The sequence below is a fragment of the Grampus griseus genome, assembly GCF_964374135.1.
Source record: "Grampus griseus genome assembly, chromosome: 15".
Lineage (NCBI taxonomy): Eukaryota > Metazoa > Chordata > Mammalia > Artiodactyla > Delphinidae > Grampus > Grampus griseus.
In genome coordinates, this window is record NC_139009.1 from 18908380 (window position 1) to 18929507 (window position 21128).

Here is a 21128-nt window from a genome sequence, read left to right on the forward strand (position 1 = left end):
GCTATTGCAATTTGGGGCTGCATTAATAAGAGTCTAGTGTCTAATGATAGAAGTAACAGAACGCTCAGTCTTTTTCACTAGACAATATCTGGAATGTTGTGTTTAGTTCTCAGCTCCCTATCAGCTACCTAGAGGTTATCCACACAGGATGCTGATTGGTCTAGCTGTGGCAGGAATAAAAAATGTTTTACCTGGAAAGGTGCAGATTAACAAATATTAGGAAGGTTCTCTTGTAGAAGCACAGACTCAGGCTATGTTGCCTCAAAAACAAGGCCAGAATCAGTAGCAAATTCAAAGGAAGGCAGCCTTCATAACAGAGAAGTTGTTAATGTAGAGTTTTTAACTCTGTAAAAGATTAACTCGTGAAGTAGTGAGACCCTATCATTAGACATACTCATTCTCCAAACTTAACAGTCTGCACCACTCAAAACTGTCCTGTGTATTATACGGTCCCTGGATTCCCACCAACCTACATAACTCTTACTTCTCCATCAAGACTCAGTTTAAATGTTGCTTCCTTCAACAGGATTTCCTGACCTTCCAGATAAGCTAGGTGTGGGTATTAAATGCTCCCAAGCATTCTGTCTTTTGTTTACTATGTGTCTTCTCTGACATAATTATGCGTCATGAAAACTGGGGCTGTGTATTTTCAGTGTGCAGCATAGAAACTGGCATACTGTTACCTGGTGAATGAATGATGGCCATCAATCAGGGATGCTACAGAAAGAAATCCTACAATGACAGAAGTCTGGACCACATAATTCTCAGGCGTCTTCTAACTTTCCACTTACATGACTTTGGTGTAATCTAAGATTTATGTTAGCATTTCTGGTAGTTAGAATCTACGTCAAACTTTGGTCACCTAGAGCCTCCATTCCTTTTTCACTGACAATATTCTACACTTGTAAAATTGATTTAATCCACTGTAAGGCTTCACATTTGAAAGGAATTCATTTAACCTAAATATTTGGGTATATTCATAAGATGGAAGATTATATAGCCACTAAAAGTTACGTTTCCTGTGGGAAGATGGAGTACATGTGCTTTTCCCTATGCCTTCCGCTAAGTACAAGTAAAAATCCAGGATGCTATATATAAAACATACAGAGACTTCCCTGGCGGTCCAGTGGTTAAGACTCCACGCTTCCACTGCAGGGAGCACAGGTTCAATCCCTGCTCGGGGAACTAAGATCCCGCATGCCACATGGCACGGCCAAAAGAAACCAAAGAAAAAACCAAAAACACCCAAAGCAAACAAACAAAAAGAAGATTCTGGAAGGTGGGAGGAAAAAGGCAGACAAGCTAGGTACCTCAGGACCTGAGGAATGACACAGCAGTGAGTTCCCTGGGTTTTCTTTTGCCTCATGTATCCAAACCTTAGAGCAGAAGTACAACCTGGAAATGCCAATGGGTACAGACTAATAAAAAGCCTAACAAAAGCCTGCTCTCTTCAGTGAAGGATCAGGAAAGATGATAACCACTCTACTTCAGCCTGACACCTCAGAAAAGCTCTGTTTCACCACTCCCACCCACTCAAACAAAGGCTGAGTGGAAATTTTAGAAAAATAAATTACTGAAAAATAGAATGAATGAAATAAAAAGCCTAATATTATAGTTGGGCTCAAGAGCAGAATGGAGGAGACAGTGGAAAGAATCAGTGAAATGGAAGGCAAAACAATAATGACCTAATCTGAACAACGGAGAGAAAATAAACTAAAATAAGGAAAGAAAAGAAAAAGAAAGAAAGAAAAAAACCAGAGCCTCAGGGACCTGTGAGACTATAATAAGATCAGAGTCCTGGAAGGAGAGGAGAAACATGGTGGGGCTGAAAAGTACTTAGAGAAATAATGGATGAAAACTTCCCAAATTTGGCAGGAGGCATAAACCTACAGATTCAAGCTGAGAAAACCCCAAACAGGAAAAACTCAAAGAAATCCATGCCAAAAGACATAATTAAACCTGTAAAAATTAAAGACAAAGGAAAAATATCATGAAAGCGGTCAGAGAAAAAAATGACACCTCTCTGAACCTAAATAAGTTAACCTTCCCAATAAATATCCCATTCCTCAGAAACCCCACTTCTTCCCTGAGAGTGGTGAAATTACAGGGGATTAAGAGGCTCAGTGAGTACAAGAGGTGGCCTCAAAACCGCAAATGATAAGGAAGTCTAAGTAGAGAAGAGGAATATTATCATAAGAGGAGAAATGATTCTCATATAACATGAAATAACTTTGCATGGTGCTCAAGAGAAATTAGAGAAAACAGCAAAGTAGGAAGTTTTCTGTGATATGTACTATTTTCCCATGAGATACAATGTTTAAAAAACTGCTCTTTCTTAAATGCAGAGTTGAAACAATTTTACGGCAGGAATTTCTAAGTTTAAGATGAAATGGACCTGATCTCATATAAAAAAGTATTGACAATGTTAAAAAAAAAAATGGGGGAAAAAACCATTTCAAATGACAGCAGATTTTTCATCAGAAACCATGAGGCCAGAGGAAAGAAGCACACTATTTTTCAAGTGTTGAAAAAAAAGAAAAATTGTAGCCGAGAAAATTGTAACAGAGCAAGACACTATGGGGACTTTTCAGGACAGACCCCTCCCCCATATCCTCTGCTGTACCTCCTCTCTGAAGTACCTAGATAATAGTATCTGACGCACACTTCCTGAGTTGTTTTACAGATGCTAAAACCACCAATGGAAGAAATTAATTACTTGATGATCATGAGCACAAAGGCCCCCAGACCTACTGGTGCCGAAGGATTGATAATGTTAATTCCTATTATTCTGCCCTGTTATCCCACCATCAACCAATCAGAGAATTGTGCACAAGCTGATCACATACCCTGTGCGGGGGGGTTGGAGGGGGGCGCCCTTGCTTTTAAAAATGCTTTGCTGAAATCCTTCGGGGAGTTCGGGGTTTTTTTTTTCCAGCATTAGCTGTCCGGGACTACCTGCTTGGCACCCTGCAATAACTGCTGTACTTTCCTTCACCACAACCTATTGTCAGTAGAATTGGATTTACTGCGCACAGGCGAGTGGACCCAAGTTTGGTTTGGTAACAATATCAAACCAGAATCCCATAACCTGCAAAAAAAAAATTCTCCAGGGCCAAAGGATAAATCAAAACATTCTTAATCAAGGAAAACTAAGAGAATCTGTTGCCAGCAGACCTACACTAAAAGAATGGCTAAAGGAGTCCTCCACACAGAAAGGAAATGATAAAAGAAGGAACCCTGGAACATAACAAAGGATGAAAGAACGGAGTAAGTAAAAATACAGGTGAATTCAATATGCTTTCCTTCTCTCTTAAGTTCTCTAAATTATGTTTGACAGTTAAGCAAAAATTAAACACTGTTGTGCTTCTAATATACTTAGAGAAAATATTTAAGACAATTATATTATAAATGGGAGAGGATAAAGGGGCGTAAAAGAAGGAAAAGTTTCTACACTCCACTCAAACTGTTAAAGTAACACCACCAGTAGCCTGTGATAACTTATATAATAACTAGAGTATCCACTAATAAAGCTATGCAGAAAGATTTACTCAAAAACACTATAGAGGGGCTTCCCTGGTAGCACAGTGGTTAAGAATCCACCTGCCAATGCAGGGAACATGGGTTCAATGCCTGGTCCAGGAAGATCCCACATGCCGTGGAGCAGCTAACCCACGAGCCACAACTACTGAAGCCCATGTGCCTAGAGCCCGTGCTCCACAACAAGAGAAGCCACCGCAATGAGAAGTCCACACACCGCAACGAAGAGTAGCCCCCACTCGCCACAACTAGAGAAAGCCTGCGCGCGGCAACAAAGACCCAATGCAGCCAAAAATAAAATAAAATAAATAAATTTATTTAAAAAACACTTGACAAATCAAAATGGAATTCAAAAAATGTTCAAGTAACCCACAGGAAGGCAGGAAAAAGAAAACAGAAATGAAAAATGGAAAACAAGGGCTTCCCTGGTGGCACAGTGGTTAAGAATCCACCTGCCAATGCAGGGGACAGGTTTGAGCCCTGGTCCGGGAAGATCCCACATGCCACAGAGCAACTAAGCCTGTGCACCACAACTACTGAGCCTGCGCTCTAGAGCTCACAAGCCACAACTACTGAGCCCACGTGCCACAACAACTGAAGCCCGCGTGTCTAGAGCCCGTGTTCCACAACAGGAGAAGCCACCACAATGAGAAGCCCATGCACCGCAACGAAGAGTAGCCCCCGCTCATCACAACTAGAGAAAGCCCGCGGGCAGCAACAAAGACCCAAAGCAGCCAAAAATAAATAAATAAATTCATTTTTTAAAAAAATGGAAAACAAACAAACAAAAATAATAAACTTAAACGCTCACATATCAATAACTACATAAGAGTAGGTGATCTAAGGACAGAAATTGGCATAATACATTAAAAAACATGATTGAACTATGTATTGTCTTATCACTTCAAATATAATGATATAAGCAGGCTGAAAGTGCAAGGATAGAAAAAGATGTATCATGCAAATATTAATCAAAGGAAAGCAGAAATGTCCATATTAATATCAGATAAAACAGACATTAGAAAGAAAATTACCAGAGACACAGGGGGGACAGGATATAATAATAAAATTATATAATGAAGGCATAGCAATCCTAAATGTATATGCACCAAACAAGAGAGCTGCAAAATATGTGAAGCAAAAATCAATAGAACTAAAAGGAGAAACAGACAAATCCACAATTAATGTTGGAAACTTCAAAACCCCTCTTTTAGCAACTGACAGAACTAAACAGAAAATCAGCAAGGATAGAAAAGAACTCAACAACACCACTGACCAACAGGCTCTAATAAATATTTATAGAACACTTTATCCAACAGTAGCAGAATATACATTCTTTTCAAGCACCCATGTAACATATACCAAGATAGACCACGTCCTGGGCCATGAAAAAGAAACCTCAACAAATTTTTAAAAACTGAAATCATATAATGTGTTCTCTGATCACAATGAAATCAAACTAGAAATCAATAACAGAAAGATAACAGGAAAATTTCTAACACTTGGAAACTAAGCAACACACTTCTAAATAATCCACAGGCCAAACAGAAAATCTCAAGGGAAATTTTTTAAAAAGCTGAATGAATGAGATGAAAATGAAAATACAACATATCAAAATTTGTGGGATATAGCTACGTAGTACTGAGAGGGGAATTTATAATACTAAATGCATACATTAGAAAAGAAAGTCTCAAATCCATAATCTAAGCTCCCACCTCAAGAACCTAGAACAAGAAGAGTAGAATAAACCCAAAGCAAGCAGAAGGGAGGAAATAAATGAAAAACCCAAGGAAGGAAAAACAAAAGATAAAGGCCATGAGATTGATTTTGAGACTACTTAGGACTGATAAGCAGATGAAAGTAAACCAAGTGAGGCTGCTTTCGCTTCTTCTGGGGAGAGAGCACACGACTGAGGAGTGCACTGGAAAATCGCTCTAGAACACTGCTACAAAGGGTTCATTTCTGAATTCCTAAGTTCCTGTACCTATGTAATTATCTTTTCACATTCTGGGCTAAGGCACAAAGTAAAAAGCAACAGTCCTTTGAAGGTTAAAATATCTTATATAAGTGTTTGAAACATTAGCAACAAAATTTCCTACCACTATTTAAGGGGACAGCACAGAAGACCAACAGATATCCATTAAGGTAAAGCTCCGAAGGGAAGCCACAAACACCAGCTAAATTTACCTATTTTTACACATGACTTGAATACTGGTTGTTCGGTAATTCGGGATCTTTCCTTCAACCCACTGACAATACTGGATATAGGTTTTCTCAAAAAGTCTTTCTTACCTCGTAGAAGAAGGGATGTCCAGCCATATCGAAGATGTTAACTTTGATTTCTCTGTCTCTGACTTGTACCCTGAAATGTTCAAATGCAAACAATCCCAAAGAAGGTCGTGGCTTCTGTATTCATGTTAATATCATTTATGTCGCTTATGAATTTCAAAAGGTTATGTGTATGAAATTTAAAAGAGGTACTTTCTTAGTGCCTCTTCTTGATTCCAGATAATCTTTACAACAGGAGCCACAATCTGGCAGGTGGCTCCTGTTTTAAGAACCCTGAACTCACTTGGAATAAACACCCTCATTTACCCTCACCTTACCTCGACACTTCAGTCCACACCCCGTAACAAACAAATAGTAGCTACTACTGTGGTGCTAAAAAAAAAATGGATTAGGGACAGTAGGAGCAAGATGAAGGAAAACAAAATGTTTTACTTCACTTAGTAAGACATCGTAATTACTACTGGTTATGCTTGGTTACCATGCAGTACAATAAATAGTATAAAATAAACAGTATAAAGATGTATATTATTAATGTTGATTGTTTAATTTTCCTATGCCCTTCATCTGAGCAAGAACAATAGTCAATTTGTTTTCAGAAATTTGGAAATACAGAAGAGAACAAAAAGGGAAGTAACAACCATTCATGTTAGAATTAACTACTGTTAACATCACAGTATACTTGCTTCCAGTCCTTTTATTTTTTTAAAGAAAAATCACTATTACTGTTTCTATAGCAAAGGCGGCTGGTTGGGGATGGCTGACAGAGTAACGGGGCAGGCCGCGGAACCCTCGAAGGATTGTGCGTGACTGCAGGCAGCCTCCTTTGGGAGGCCGTTTCCATTCTTTTTTCACCTCGGTCCCCACCCCAGGACTCTGGGCCTCGTTTTCTTATCTGGAAAGAAGGGTGTGGAGTCGTCTCCCAGCCCACACTCAGTGGTGTTAGGGCAAACCGAGGGCAAGCTGCCCAGCAAAGGTGCTGACCTGGCATGCGGTCCCTGTGGCTCCTGTGTGGCCCCATTTCTGCCCTCTGGAGCAGCAGAGCCCACGCACCAGATGTTACAGAACCTCCCTATCTTGGCTGCCCATCTCTGCAAATATGTGACCAGACTAGAATGGTCAACCCCAGGAGAGGCTGGACACAGAAGGCACTGCCCTGCCTTTGAGAAACCTGAAACAACTGGGGGAGACACAGCTGTGTAGGTAAAGAATACCTGGATGGCAGAGGAGACAAGATTCTGTAGATAAACCCCACACTCACATCTGCACCCAACCAGGAGAGCAGAGGAGTGACTGGTCTCCACCATGGGGCCAAGGGCTGCCACCTTCCCTCCTCCTCCTTCTTTAGGACAGCTTTACTTTAATATAATTGATGTACAGTAAGCTGCGCATGTTTAAAGTATATAATTTGATGAGTTTGACATATGTCTACGCCTGTGAAGCCATCACCACAGTCAAGACAATGAACATATCACTCATTTCCTTGGGCCCCTTTGAAACCCCTCCTTCCTGCCCTTCCTGCCCTACTTAGCCAACCACTGATCTGCTATCAGTCACTATTAGGTCAGTTTACTTTTTCTAGAATTGGATATATGTGGAATCATACCGTGTGTTCACTTTTTTGTCTACCTTCTTTTACTCAGCATTATTATTTTAGGGTTTATCTAAGTTGCTGCATATATGAATAGTTTGCTCCTTTTGTTGCTGAGTAGTATTCCATCATATGAACATGCCACAGTTCGTTTATCCATTAATCTGTTGATGGACAGTTGAGTTGTTTCTAACTTGGCGCTACTAGAAATATAGCTTCTATGAATGTTCACATACAAAAAAAAATTAAAATCACTATTGGAAAATGAATGAATGAAACTTCATAAATAATTCAAACACTAAAGAAAAGTAGAAAGATGAAAGTTTAAAAGTTATCCCAAATCCTACCACCCAGAAGAAAAACCTTCATTAATATAGATGAACATTACTGTAGACTTCTTTGTGTACATAGATAAGACTGATAGACATAAATATTTTTATAAAATTGGGATATTAATTTAAAAGCATAAAATTTACATTTCACTGAATTTAACAAAAGAAAAAAAAAAGAAACTGATGTAAACTGGGAGGAATTATTGAGCTTTAAATATAAATGCTCTTTACTACAGAAACAGTATTTCCTAAAAACATTCCTGTAAGGTTAAAAATGGAGATTATTAGCAATAAATTAACAGATTAAAGTTATGTTTTTTTAAGTAGCATGTTTCAGTTTAGACAGCATTGATAAGAGTTCCTCCCATGGACTACAAGGACAGCAGCACCTGCTCCCATTGTTTCTATACTACCTCCTGGCTTATTTATGATTATTGTTCCCTGTCCAAGTTTATAATATCCTCTATTACTTTTTTTTCACTTTTTTTTCCACTTTCTTTTCTGAAACCATAATTCCTACAGTTGTTTTATATTACTTGTATATTTCAATCAAACTACTAATCATCATGATTTCTTCATTCCTGAATTCTCTGCCATATTTCATCAATTCTAAGATACAAATTTGTTTTCATTTTAACATCTGTGAAATCAGGATCCATCTTACAAAAGACAGTGTGAGAACAGCAAAACAAAACAACAACAGAGTTTGAGAGCATCTGCATTAGATCTCGTGTAACAGTTTATATTAGAAAGTTTTGCCAGATAGCAGCTGAGAAGGGATGGAACTGAAGTTTATAAAATCAGGAAGTAACACAAATGTGTTCACAAATTGCAACTCAAAAGAGGTCGATTTAATTCAGAAGTCTGACAGAGGAAATTACCTTAAGAAAAATGGTAATTCATTACCTCAAGCCAGTGCTTGCTTTCCTAAATTGTGGCCTGAAGACCACCTGCATCATTATATGGAAATATGGGGAGGGTGTTTAAAATGTAGTCCTGTGCCCCACCTCAGATCCCATGAATCAGAATCTTAGTGGGTGGGTCTTAGGAATATTCATTTTCACAAACTCTACAACTAATTCTCAAGTATACTGAAATCTGAAGGATGGAGTGGGAATCTATTTTTGTTTTGTTTTGTTTTTTAACATTTTTATTGGAATATAATTGCTTTACAATGGTGTGTTAGTTTCTGATTTATAACAAAGTGAATCAGCTATACATATACGAATCTATTGTTCTGACTGCCCAAAAGAGTACCCTCCTTCTCCCAACTGTGGTTTAAATGGGTTCTTCCATCTTCTTTTTTGATGCCACTCTGCTGGCCACAGCTAACTGAGCTGGGGAAAGGCACCTATCTCCACCTGGACAATCAAAACCTTACCTGGTATTTTTTAAATTTGTGATTAGTTTTGGTAAACTTGAGAGCTACCAGCAGCTGTGGAGAAGGAGCCAAAAGGTAGAGAGAGACACATCATGAAAGGACCAGGTTATATTCTCTCCCTGGTTCCAGCGATCTCTGAGACCCAGCTACATCCTTATAATTGGATTATGTGAATTGATTTTTTTTTTTGGCTTGAGTTGGGTTTCTGTCAATCATATTCTCCTCCTCACCATAAGACAAAAAATAAAAATAAAAAATCAACCAGAAACAATACAGTCAGCCTTACAGAATGCTCTGTATCCATGGATTCGACTAAACTTGGATCAAAAATATTCAGAAAAAAATTCCAGAAAGTTCTAAAAAGCAAAACTTGAATTTGCCACAAGGTAGCAACTATATATTTACATAGCATTAACACTGTATTTAAAACTATTTATTGATATATTGTATTAGGTATTATAGAGATGATTTAAAGTATTGAGAGGATGTGCATAGGTTACATGCAAATACTACACTATTTTATATAAGGGACTTGAACATCTGCAAATTTTGGTATCCACAGGGGATCCTGGAACCAACATCCCTTGAATATTGAGAGATGACTGTAGTCTGTTGAATAAACCACAGTTCTAGGGCATAACATGATAACTCTTATTTCTTAAATGAATAAATTAGCTACTTAACATGGATTCAAAACAAAACTGCCTTGAATAGGATATCCTACCATATAACTGATGAAATCCTGTGCCCTGAAGTATAGATACACCCTACCACTTTAGTCTACCTTCTTGAATGTTGCCCTCATATTCTAATATTGCAAACTTCCTCTTCAGATGTATCTATCTTACCGAACAATAATTATTTATTGAGTATCGACTATGTATAAGCACTGTACCAGGCCCCTGGAGATAATTTATACTAATAGCCCCTTCTTAATGGAGCTTTAAATCTAGCAGGAGACATTAAACATATACAAACGATAACACAAGACAATTTATGCTAAGACCCATGAATAGCAGAGAATTTTAATATTTCTGTCATTTTCAACTAAAATGAGTCCTGACTGATAAAGGAGCTGTTCAGAAAGCCATATGGGAACAGTCACACTTTATACCTTGAGGAGATTGACAGGCGGAGAGATGAGGGGAAAGGACATTTCAGGTGGACAGAATGAATGATGGCACTGAGATAGGAAAGTATGATGGCACAAATTCAGCATGGGTGGAGAGTAAAGTGTGTAAAAGAATGAGATAAGAGAGAAGGGAAGGGGCAGGTTGGGGTCTGAACAGCGAGCACCTGAAATTCCACCTTTGTGGATGTGCTGTCTACCCCAATTCTACTTTCCCCCAGTGTAATTTCCTGTTAATGTGACCCTATCTCCCCAAGCTCAACCCACCCTTGATTCATCTCCAAATAAATCCCCATTTATACCTAATTTTACTCTTCCCAGATCATTTTTGCTGGATTCTAATAGGATGTAAAGATCATAAAAGGAAGTTCTCTGATAGAAAATTTTCCACATAATATTTAGGCTTCTGGGAGAGAATATTTCAAAATTCTCTAAAAATATACCTGCTAACGAGACCTGCTTATATAGAAACATGCTTCCTGAAAAGCTACATCTGCCAGGCAGGCTTCGTGCAGACTTGCTCATCACCAGACCCTACACCCCACACGAAGCCTGGCAAACAGAAGGTACTCCATGATGAACAAATGATGTGATTACTACTATCTGTAAAGGTCTCATTCTTATGTGTCCCAGTTTATCTTCAGACTCTCCATTTCAAGACAGATCAGTTTAGAAGGGTTCTGAATTTCTATGTAATTTGCAAGCCCAAGGAAAGAATATATGTACTCACTTTGTGACTCCATAGTCAATTCCAATTGTTGCAAGGTATTTAGACACAAATCTTTTCTCACAGTATCGCTTTATAATACAGCTCTAAAAAGGTAAAAATACATGCTTTTAGTAAAGACACTCTGGGAACGTATACAAAATAAGCACATTTCTTCATTATGGTTTCTTCATTCACCACGAGACACAAAGCTTTTTCAAAAGCCAAAACTATAAAATAACTGAAACAAATACTAAAGGTGAAGATTTTAAAGAAAAATTATTTTAAAATTCTTCCCTTAATACCAAATATGGGTATGTTTTCAGTTTAGTGTTCAATCCTTGTTCTTTTTTCTTTTTTTTTTTTAATAAATTATTATTATTTATTTATCTATTTTGGGCTGCGTTGGATCTTCGTTGCTGTGCGTGGGCTTTCTCTAATTGCAGCGAGTAGGGGCTACTCTTCTTGTGGTGTGCGGTTTTCTCCTTGCAGTGGCTTCTCTTGTTGTGGAGCATGGGCTCTAGGCACGTGGGCTTCAGTAGTTGTGGCACATGGGCTCAGTAGTTGTGGCTCCCCAGCTCTAGAGCGCAGGCTCAGCAGTTGTGGCGCACGGGCTTAGCTGCTCCACGGCATGTGGGATCTTCCCGGACCAGGGATTGAATCCATGTCCCCTGCATTGGCAGGTGGATTCTTAATCACTGAGCCACCAGAGAAGTCCTTCTCTTTTCTTCTAAAGACCTCTTCTGCTCGTATATTTTTAATAATAATACCAAAATATGTGTCTACCTTGACCTCCCTCCCCAGACCAGATCCACATCTCCAAATATCTACCAGACTAATTTCTACTTAGATGCCCCACTCACTGTTCCACAAACTCAAAATGCCCCAAAATGAACTAATCTTATACATAAAAACAGCGAATCCTGTTCACATCCTAGTTCTGTTCATAATACCACCATTTTCCCAATTACAGGGTATTAAATTATTAAAGTCACGTTTGATTCTGAGTCTTTCTAAATCTTCTTTTGAATGTTTCTTCCATCTTTCTCCTCACTCCAATTCCCACTGGTACCATTCTGGTTTAAGTCTTCATCATCTACTTCTGTACAACTACAACTACAGGAAATTTTTTATTGGTCTTTATGTCCCCTTTCCCTCCCAACTTCAATCAGCAATGCATACCACTAATGTTATTTCACTTCCCTAACTCAAAAATCTTCAGTGGCTTCTCACTGCCAAGAGTTCAGCATCCAAATTCCTTTGTCCGTTATTCAAGATCCTCCATAATCTGGCCCTAATCTGTCTTTTCTGTCTAAACCCTTCGAATATAAACCCTCCATTTCTGCAAAACTCCCAGGCCTGACTTCTGTCATTACTTTTCTCTCTACTTGGAAAGAGCTTTCTCCCTTCTTTCCAAATCTTACTTATCCTTTAAGGTCCAGTGCAAACTCTGAGCTTCCAGGTTATAAGAGATCTTGCCTACATCTGAACTTCTCTAACACTTTTTATATACTATATGTGTATATAGTACATATACTGTATATGAATATAAATGTATATATACATATATAATGTATTAGTTATCAGTTATTCACTGTCTTGTTATCTTTTCACATGTGCATATTTATCTTACTTCTTCAGCTAGACAGTAAACTGCTTGAGGGCAAACACCAGTATTTTACTTCTTTATATCTTATAACTTTATATCTGAGCAATTAGCTCAGTGCCAATGAAAAACTGAATTAAAATGACTTGTACGTTAATGGCAATCCTTAGCACTCATGAAACATAATTTACTTGAAGTGCTGGTCATGAAGCTTATTCTGCTCAAACACTTTCCTGATGAACCTCAATCTATATTAAATAGGACAGTTGCTTTAAAAAGTACTTAATAAGCTCATTGTGAACTGAAGGAAAAACTTCTTCGGAGTGAGTACTGCTAAGAGGCTATACTTTTAAAAAACACTTTATAGGTTGAAAGCACTTCTCAAATGTTTTCTCTCACAATATCCTAGAAAAATAAATACAGCCTTTTTCTAAATTATTCATGAGATTAAGGGATCTGGAAGTCCTTTAATTCCAGTACACTATTTAAACACTAGCCCTAAGTATTTAAAGAGATACACATTTAATTAATGGTATGAATAACCACTCCCTATAACCAAAGAGACAGGGTTCCTGGACCTTAGGATCTTATAAACTAAGTTAAATAACATAAATATAGAGAGACTTTTTTGCTTTCTCTATTTTCTTAAATAGATTTTTAGGTACTTTTTTAATGCAGTTCCAATTAAAATCTTAACCAATTAAAATCTTAAGTTTTGAAAAAAAATCTTAAGGTTTGAATCTTTTTTTGCCTAATAGAATTACCCTAAAATTCATATGAAAGAACAGTTATCCGAGAAGAACTAATCCAAGTATGAAAAACAGGAAAGGGGCAGGGCAGTAGAAAGAGGTGGGAATTTGTATTGACAAATATTAAAATATAGTCTGAAACTGAGAGAGTATTATACTGGCATAAGAATAGACAAGTAGGTCAGTAGAACAGAACAGAGAGCTCAGAAATAGATCCCATTATATATAAAAATTTAAAAAGTGACAAAGGTGATATTTAAAGTCAATGGGAAAAAAAAATCTATTTAGTAAAATGTTACTGGCACAATTGCATATCCATCAGGAAAAAATTTAAGTTGGGCCCTGAACTTCCCTATATACAAAAATAAATTACAGATAAATTTATGATTTAAGCATTTAAAAATAAAACAATAAAAATTTCAGAAGAAAATGTGCAATATATGTACAACCTTAGGGAAACCTTTTCAACCAAGAAAGAAAACCCAGAAACCATAAAAGACAGGCATAATCTGTATGTGTATGGCTGATTCATTTTGTTGTGCAGTGGAGGCTAACACAACATTGTAAAGCAACCATACTCCAATAAAGAAAAAAAAAAAAAAAAGACAGGCATAGCCAAAGCAATCTTGAAAAAAGAACAAAGCTGGAGGTATCATATCCCTTGATTTCAAGCTATACTACAAAATGACAGTAATCAAAACAGTAGGTTATTGACACAAAAACAGACACATAGATCAATGGAACAGAATAGAGAGCCCAGAAACAAACCCACACTTACATGGTCAATTAATCAATGACAAAGAGGGCAGAATATATAATGGTAAAAGACACCCCCTTCAATAAATGGTGTTGGGAAGACTGGACAGCTATATGTAAAAGAATCAACTGGACTACTTTCTCACACCATATACAAAAATAAAGTCAAATGGATTAAAGACTTAAATCTAAGTCCTGAAACCATAAAACTCCTAGAAGAAAACATAGGTAGTACACTCTTAGACATCAGTCTTAGCAAAATTTTTTTTGGATCTGTCTCCTCAGGCAAGAGAGACAAAAGTAAAAATAAACAAATGGGACTACATCAAACTAAAAAGCTTTTGCACAGCAAAGGAAACTATCAACAAAATGAAAAGGTAGCCTACTGACTGAGAGAATATTCTTGCAAACGATATATCTGATAAGGGGTTAATATTCAAAATATAGAAAGAACTCAGACAACTCAACATCAAAAAAACAAAATAGCCCAATTAAAAAATGGGCAAAGGATCTGAATAGACATTTTTCCAAAGAAGACATACAGATGGTCAACAGGCACATGAAAAAGATGCTCAGTACCACTAATCATGAGGGAAATGCAAATCAAAACCACAATGAGATATCACCTTTTATACCTGTCAGAATGTCTATCATCAAAAAGACAATAAATGACAAGTGTTAGAGAAGATGTGAAAAGAAAAGGAACCCTCGTGCAATGCTGGTGGGATTGTAAATTGGTGCAGCCACGTGGAAAACAGTACGGTGGTTCCTAAAAATAATAAAATAGAACTACCATATGATCCAGCAATTTCACTTGTGGGTATATACCTGAAGAAAACAAAAACACCAATTCGAAAAAATATATGCACCCCAATGTTCACTGCAGCATTATTTACAATAGTCAAGATATGGAAGCAACCTAAGTGTCCATCCGTAGACGAATGGATAAAGAAGATGTGACATATAAAAATGGAATATTACTCAGCTATTTTAAAAAAATGAAATCTTACCACTTGTGAAAACATGAATGAATTCTAGAGGGAATTATGCTAAGTGAAATAAGTCAAAGAAAGACAACTAGCATATGATCTCACTTATATGTAGAATCTAAGAAACAAAGGAAACAAAACAGAAACAGACTCAGATACAGAGAACAAATGGGTGGTTGCCAGAGGGTACGGGGGATGGGGAAGTGAAATAGATGAATGGGATTATCAGGTACAAACCTCCACTTACAAAACGTAAGCTACTAGGATGTGTTATACAGCATAAGGAATATAGTCAATAATATTGTAATAACTTTGTATGGGGACAGCTGGTTACTAGACTTGTGGTGATCATTTCATAACGTATGCAAATGTCAAATCACTATGTAGTACACCTGGAGCTAACATAATATTATACGTCAACTATATTTCAATTTTAAAAAGATAGGCATAATTGAGTATATACAAATAATAATAAAATCAATTGTATGGTAAAATATAAAAGTATTAAAAGACAACATACTGGGGCAAATATCTGTAACTCATATGACTGGCAAAAAGTTAATAACTCTAACGTCCCCCAACCAGAAAAACTGGTAAGAAAGACACATTATCCAACAGAAAAATAGGCAGGGACTATAAATTGAGCAATCCACAGAAAAGCAAATCCAAATGTTCAATAAGCATTTGAAAAGATGCTCAGCTTCATCTGTGGTCAGTGAAATGCAAATTAAAGTAACAATGAAATTACTTCTCACTAACCAGATCAGTAGCAATCAAAAGAATGACAATACTGTGTTGGCAGGGAGTTAGGCGGAAATGTACCAGCATATCACTGGTAGAAACACACCTTTTTGAGGAGCAATTGGCAATTGCTACTAAAATTTTAAAATGTGCTATTCAACTCAGCAGTTCTACCCCTGGGAATCTAGTCCAGGTATTTAAGGATATATATACCTATAGAAGTGTATTATAGCAAGATTGTTTGTAGTAGAGAAAAAGGGAAACAAGTGAATTCTCATCAGTAGAGGGGATACTCGCATGTCACGGACTATTATGCAACCATGAAAAAGAGTGATTGGAGCTATGTCAGATAATTGGAGGAATCACCACAATCTACTGTTAAGAGAGAAAAAGCAGGGCTTCCTTGGTGGTGCAGTGGTTGAGAATCCCCCTGCCAATGCAGGGGACACAGGTTTGATCCCTGGTCTGGGAAGATCTCACATGCCGCGGAGCACCTAAGCCTGTGCACCACAACTACTGAGCCTGTGCTCTAGAGCCCGTGAGCCACAACTACTGAGCCCACATGCCACAACTACTGAAGCCCATGTGCCTAGAGCCTGCACTCCACAATAAGAGAAGCCACCACAATGAGAAGCCCGCGCACTGCAACGAAGAGTAGCCCCCGCTCGCTGCAACTAGAGACAGCCTGTGCGCAGCAATGAAGACCCAACACAGCCAAAAAATAAATTAAATAAATAAATAAATAAATCCTGGATGTCATTTAAAAAAAAAGAGAGAGAGAAAAAAAGCAAACTCCAGAGAAGTATATATAATACTGTACGATGTGGGTACTTTTGACTGCAAGTAAGGGAAACCAATTCAACTGACTTAAGAGGAAAATATTTACTATAACTGGAAATCTAGAATTAGGGCAGTCTTCAGAGTTGGTTGATATGAAGAGTCAATGGTAAGAACATCAGGATCAGATCCTAGAGGACACTGAGAACTGGGCTGGGATTCTGGGGTAAATTGATGCCAATGCAGAAAGCTGAATTGGATATAAACAAAGACCACAGAGAAATTCCCCCATTGAGGGAGTTAAGCCCTTGGGAAACTCCTTTTTCTTATTGCATCTCCAGAACCTCTAAAACAATGCTGAATAATAAAAGAAAATAGTATGTATCCTTTTCTGCATCTAATTTTAAAGGAAATGGACTTACCATTTGGTATGTTTGCTGTTGGTTAACAATAACTATAGTTTTAATAATAATAATAAAAAATATTGTTTTTCATATTTAAGTAGCTTCATTTTATTCTGATTTTGCTTAAAGTGTTTATTAGGTTGATTATATCATTTTTTTTTTTACAGTACAGAAAATACTTTCTCTAGTAATCAGTGCATATAACAGATTATGTTGATTAACTTCTTGATGTTTAACCAAGTTTGCACTCTGTGGGATAAACCCTACTTGCTAATAGTGAAATTGTTTTGATATGTTGCTGAATTCTATTTGTGGATATTTAGGAATTATGCATCTGTATGTATATGTGAAAATGGTATATACTTTTCTTTTTTGATACTATATCAAGTTTTGCTATTTAAGTTATCATGACTTTACATAAATAAATTGGAGTGCTGTTCATCTTTTTCTTTGCCTTGGAATAACTTAACTGAAATTATGCGTTATTTAGAGCTTAAATAAAGCTTGTTCATGAAGCCATCTGATCCTGATAACTTTTTGGATAGTAAGTCTTTTAATTGCTTTTCCAACTTCTCCTTAAGTGACTGGTCATTTGTGTTTTCTACTTTTTGAGTCAATTTTGGTAATTATATTTAGCTAAGAAATCCTCCATTTCCTCTACATTTTGAAATGTGCTCCCACAGAACTGAATGTAGTAGTCTCTAGTCTTTCTTTCAGTTTCTGCCAGTATATGATTATGTCTCCTTTTCAGTATTAATCTTGTAATTTTTTGCTTTCTCTATTTTTCTTAAATAAAATTTTAGGCATTTTTCTTTTTCATTAATCTTTCCAGGGAATTCTCTCTTTCTCTTGGTGAATTTTGTGTCCTTTTTCTTCTGTCTTAAGTTCCTTTTTTAAAATTCCACACCATAATATACCATAATATTCATACTTTTAAGGCGTACAATTCGGCGGTTCTAGGCATATTCACAAAGTTGTACAACTATTATGTTCCTTTCTAGGCATATTCACAAAGTTGTACAACTATTATGTTCCTTTAGTTTTTAATCTCCCTTTTTTAGAAATGAGTAAGATAATGCATTTTCCCTTCACTACAGCTTTAAATTTGCCCTGAAGATTTTGGCATGCATTCTCTCCTTTCATTGCTTTCTAGTTATTTTGTCATTTGCTTTGATTTGCCCTTTGATGCAAGGATTATTTACTAGGGCATGCCTTAATTTTTAACTTGAAATTATTTATCTGTATATCTTCCTATATTTTCCAAATTCTTTAAAATGAGTATGTATTACTTTTATAACTAAGGCAAAATTCTTAAATTACATTTAAATCTTTTATCTGTGAAAAATTTATCTTTGAGAAAGGCATTCAATAGGAATCCACTCCACCCCCAAATAGTAGAAAGTTGTTGTAAAAGTGCTTATTAAATGGTCCCTACTTTCCCAGTTTAACTATATTTGTTGTAAACTGAATTTCCTTATATGTTTGGGTTCATTTCTGGACTCCATTCTGTTCCACTGATGTCCCTATATTTCCTCTCCAGTATCAATAGGAAAAGACTGTAACTTTAAAATATGTTTTAATATCTGGTAGTGTTAGTCTCCTCTCATTTCTTTTCCATAATTTTCTTGCTGATTCTCACATTTAATTTTTCATAAGGACTTTAGTACCTTTTACTATGTTCTGAAGGAAAAAAAAGTATTGCTGTTTTAACTGGAACTGAATCACATTTGTAGATTATTTTAAAGAACTGGCATCTCTAAAATATTGAGTGATCCTAATTAAGAAGAAAGTATATCTTTCCACCTATCTAAGTAATTTTGTGTCCCTTTGTAGAAATGTTTTTCATATAGGTCCTAGGTGCTCCCTTCATAAGTTTAAACCTAGGCCCTTTATTTTGGTTGTTATTGTAAATTAAAATAGTTTTTCAGGGCTTCCCTGGTGGCGCAGTGGTTGGGAGTCTGCCTGCCAATGCAGGGGACACGGGTTCGTGCCCCGGTCCAGGAAGATCCCACGTGCCACAGAGTGGCTGGGCCCATGAGCCATGGCCGCTGAGCCTGCGCGTCCGCAGCCTGTGCTCCGCAACGGGAGAGGCCACAGCAGTGAGAGGCCTGCGTACCGCAAAAACAAACAAACAAACAAACAGAGAAGCACAGACTCTAGGGCTAGAATGCCTGGATTCAAATCCCAGCTCTGCCACATACCAGCTACACAACGAGAGGCCACAACAGTGAGACCCACATACCGCAAAAAAAAAAAAGTTTTTCAATTATATAGTCCAAACAATTATAGTTTGATATAGTAAAGCTGTAAAGTTTTGTATATTAATTTTGTCTTTTCTAATAGCGTTTCAGTTAATTCTCTTTGGGTTTCCAGATAAACAATCATATCATTAACAAATACTGATAATTTTGCTTTCTCCTTTCCAGCATTTTGTATGTTCTTTCCCTTGTCTAATTGCATGGGCTAATAAATCTAGAACCATATTACATAAATGTGGTGACACACTGGGCATTTTAAGCTATTTCTAACATTGCACCATTAAGCATAGTAAAATTTTAAAAGTGAGCATACTCACTTAGCCAGCTTAGTACATAACCTTCTAGAGGTTTTATTCTTTTCTTTTCAATGCCTGGCACATAATTGACATTCAATAATTGTAGACTTTCAGCTATGTTAATACCCACATACACATAGATACATAAACAGTACAACATAATACTAAATGAAAAGAGAAGACACTAATAAACATTTACTGAGCATCAACTATGTGCAGGACACTGGCATAAACACTCCCATTAACAGCTTTTTTGGCATGTAGATCCTACTGGGAGTTGATTTTGACAGCAAATAATGATGGAAAGAGAGCACTGCAATGAATGTGAGCACCCAGGTTCTAATCCTGTCTCAGTCACTGATTTGATGACCTCGGAAGGTTCTTAACCAACAGCTTCCATTTACCCTGAAGGAGAGACAATTTGGGTGAAGAAGAGGCAGTCTTAGAATTCATGTGGGGAAAGACCTCCATTCACCTCTCGCCCTCCCTCCCCCCATACTATGGGAGAGCTTAGAGCTGACAGCCAGTAGAAGCAGCACAGAAAAAGGCAGTGGAACTAAGACTTCTTTGAGATAATGGATGTGGTGACACTACCAGAAATAAAAACAAAACAAACGAACAAAACAAAATAATGCAGGTTCCTTGACATCCATTGCACGTACCCTGTGAAACACCTTCAACATCAGTTATGCTCTCTTACAAATGAAATGTAGATTCTGGTCTCCACGTCTGCGGAGTAAATTTTACAAATCCCCATCCTCACACACGGCCCAGTAAGTTCCCTTCGGCTCCCCAGCTCTGCTGGGGGTAACTAAACTTTTTTTCTCCACCTCTGAGTCCTGGACGGGTCACCTAGAACGCAAATATGGTATCCAGGCAAAACGATCTGACATAAGGACCCAGGCCTCCTTACTCTCTTTGGGATACATTCAAGGGTTAGAAGCCACTAGAAAACCTTTTAGGTGTTGGAAGTGGGCAACCCAAAGGTCAAAAAGGATAGGAGAGTTTTCCCCGCCGAGCCGCATCCCCCAGGACACCCAGGCCTGCTCAGGGGCGGGGAGGAGGCTGGGTCCCAAGCTGTTGAGTGGCCGCCTTCCCAGCCAATCGCCACGTCGCTCCGCCGCGCTGTGGTCCCGCCCCTCCCAGCGCGGTACTCACTTTTCCCACTTCAGCGTTGCCCATGGAGATGACTTTGATACGCAGGGATTTGCCAGACTCCTTCCGCTTCGGTATGTTGGCCTCCATTGCTCTGGCTCTCTCGGGGCCACCGCCTTGGTCTCTCCTTGCTCCCCACGCTGGCCCGTCCCTCAGGCTTCCTCGACCAATGGCGGAACTGCTACTCTCGTCACCACCCCGGCTCCGCGGCTTGCCATCCCTGCCTCTGTCTGGCAGCGGGCGCGGGCAGCTGGTGGTTTAGGGAACAGGGTGAGGGAGGAGAGAGTCTCGCGATGCTAGAAAGGGGCAGCGTGACGTCATCGCCAGGCTCCGGAGGCTGTTCTCTGGGGTCGCGGGATTTAGTCCGGGCTGCGTCCCTCGGCAGGAAGGTGGCTTCGGCAGGTTGCTGAGATTACTGTGCCGGGAGGGCACTCC

The 21128-nt window shown here is 38.0% G+C and overlaps 1 protein-coding gene across 1 annotated transcript in view; it reads right to left on the bottom strand.

The window, feature by feature from the left end:
- DNAJC27 (DnaJ heat shock protein family (Hsp40) member C27) overlaps window positions 1-20783 on the bottom strand; it is a gene marked incomplete at its 5' end in the record, with an annotated part of 35581 nt that extends 14798 nt beyond the window's left edge. Inside the window, 3 exons of the mRNA XM_082672646.1 lie at window positions 5830-5899; window positions 10987-11069; window positions 20697-20783. Coding sequence (XP_082528772.1) covers window positions 5830-5899; window positions 10987-11069; window positions 20697-20783 — 240 coding nt within the window. The remainder of the gene's footprint in view (window positions 1-5829; window positions 5900-10986; window positions 11070-20696) is intronic.
- Between the last annotated feature and the right edge of the window lie 345 nt (window positions 20784-21128).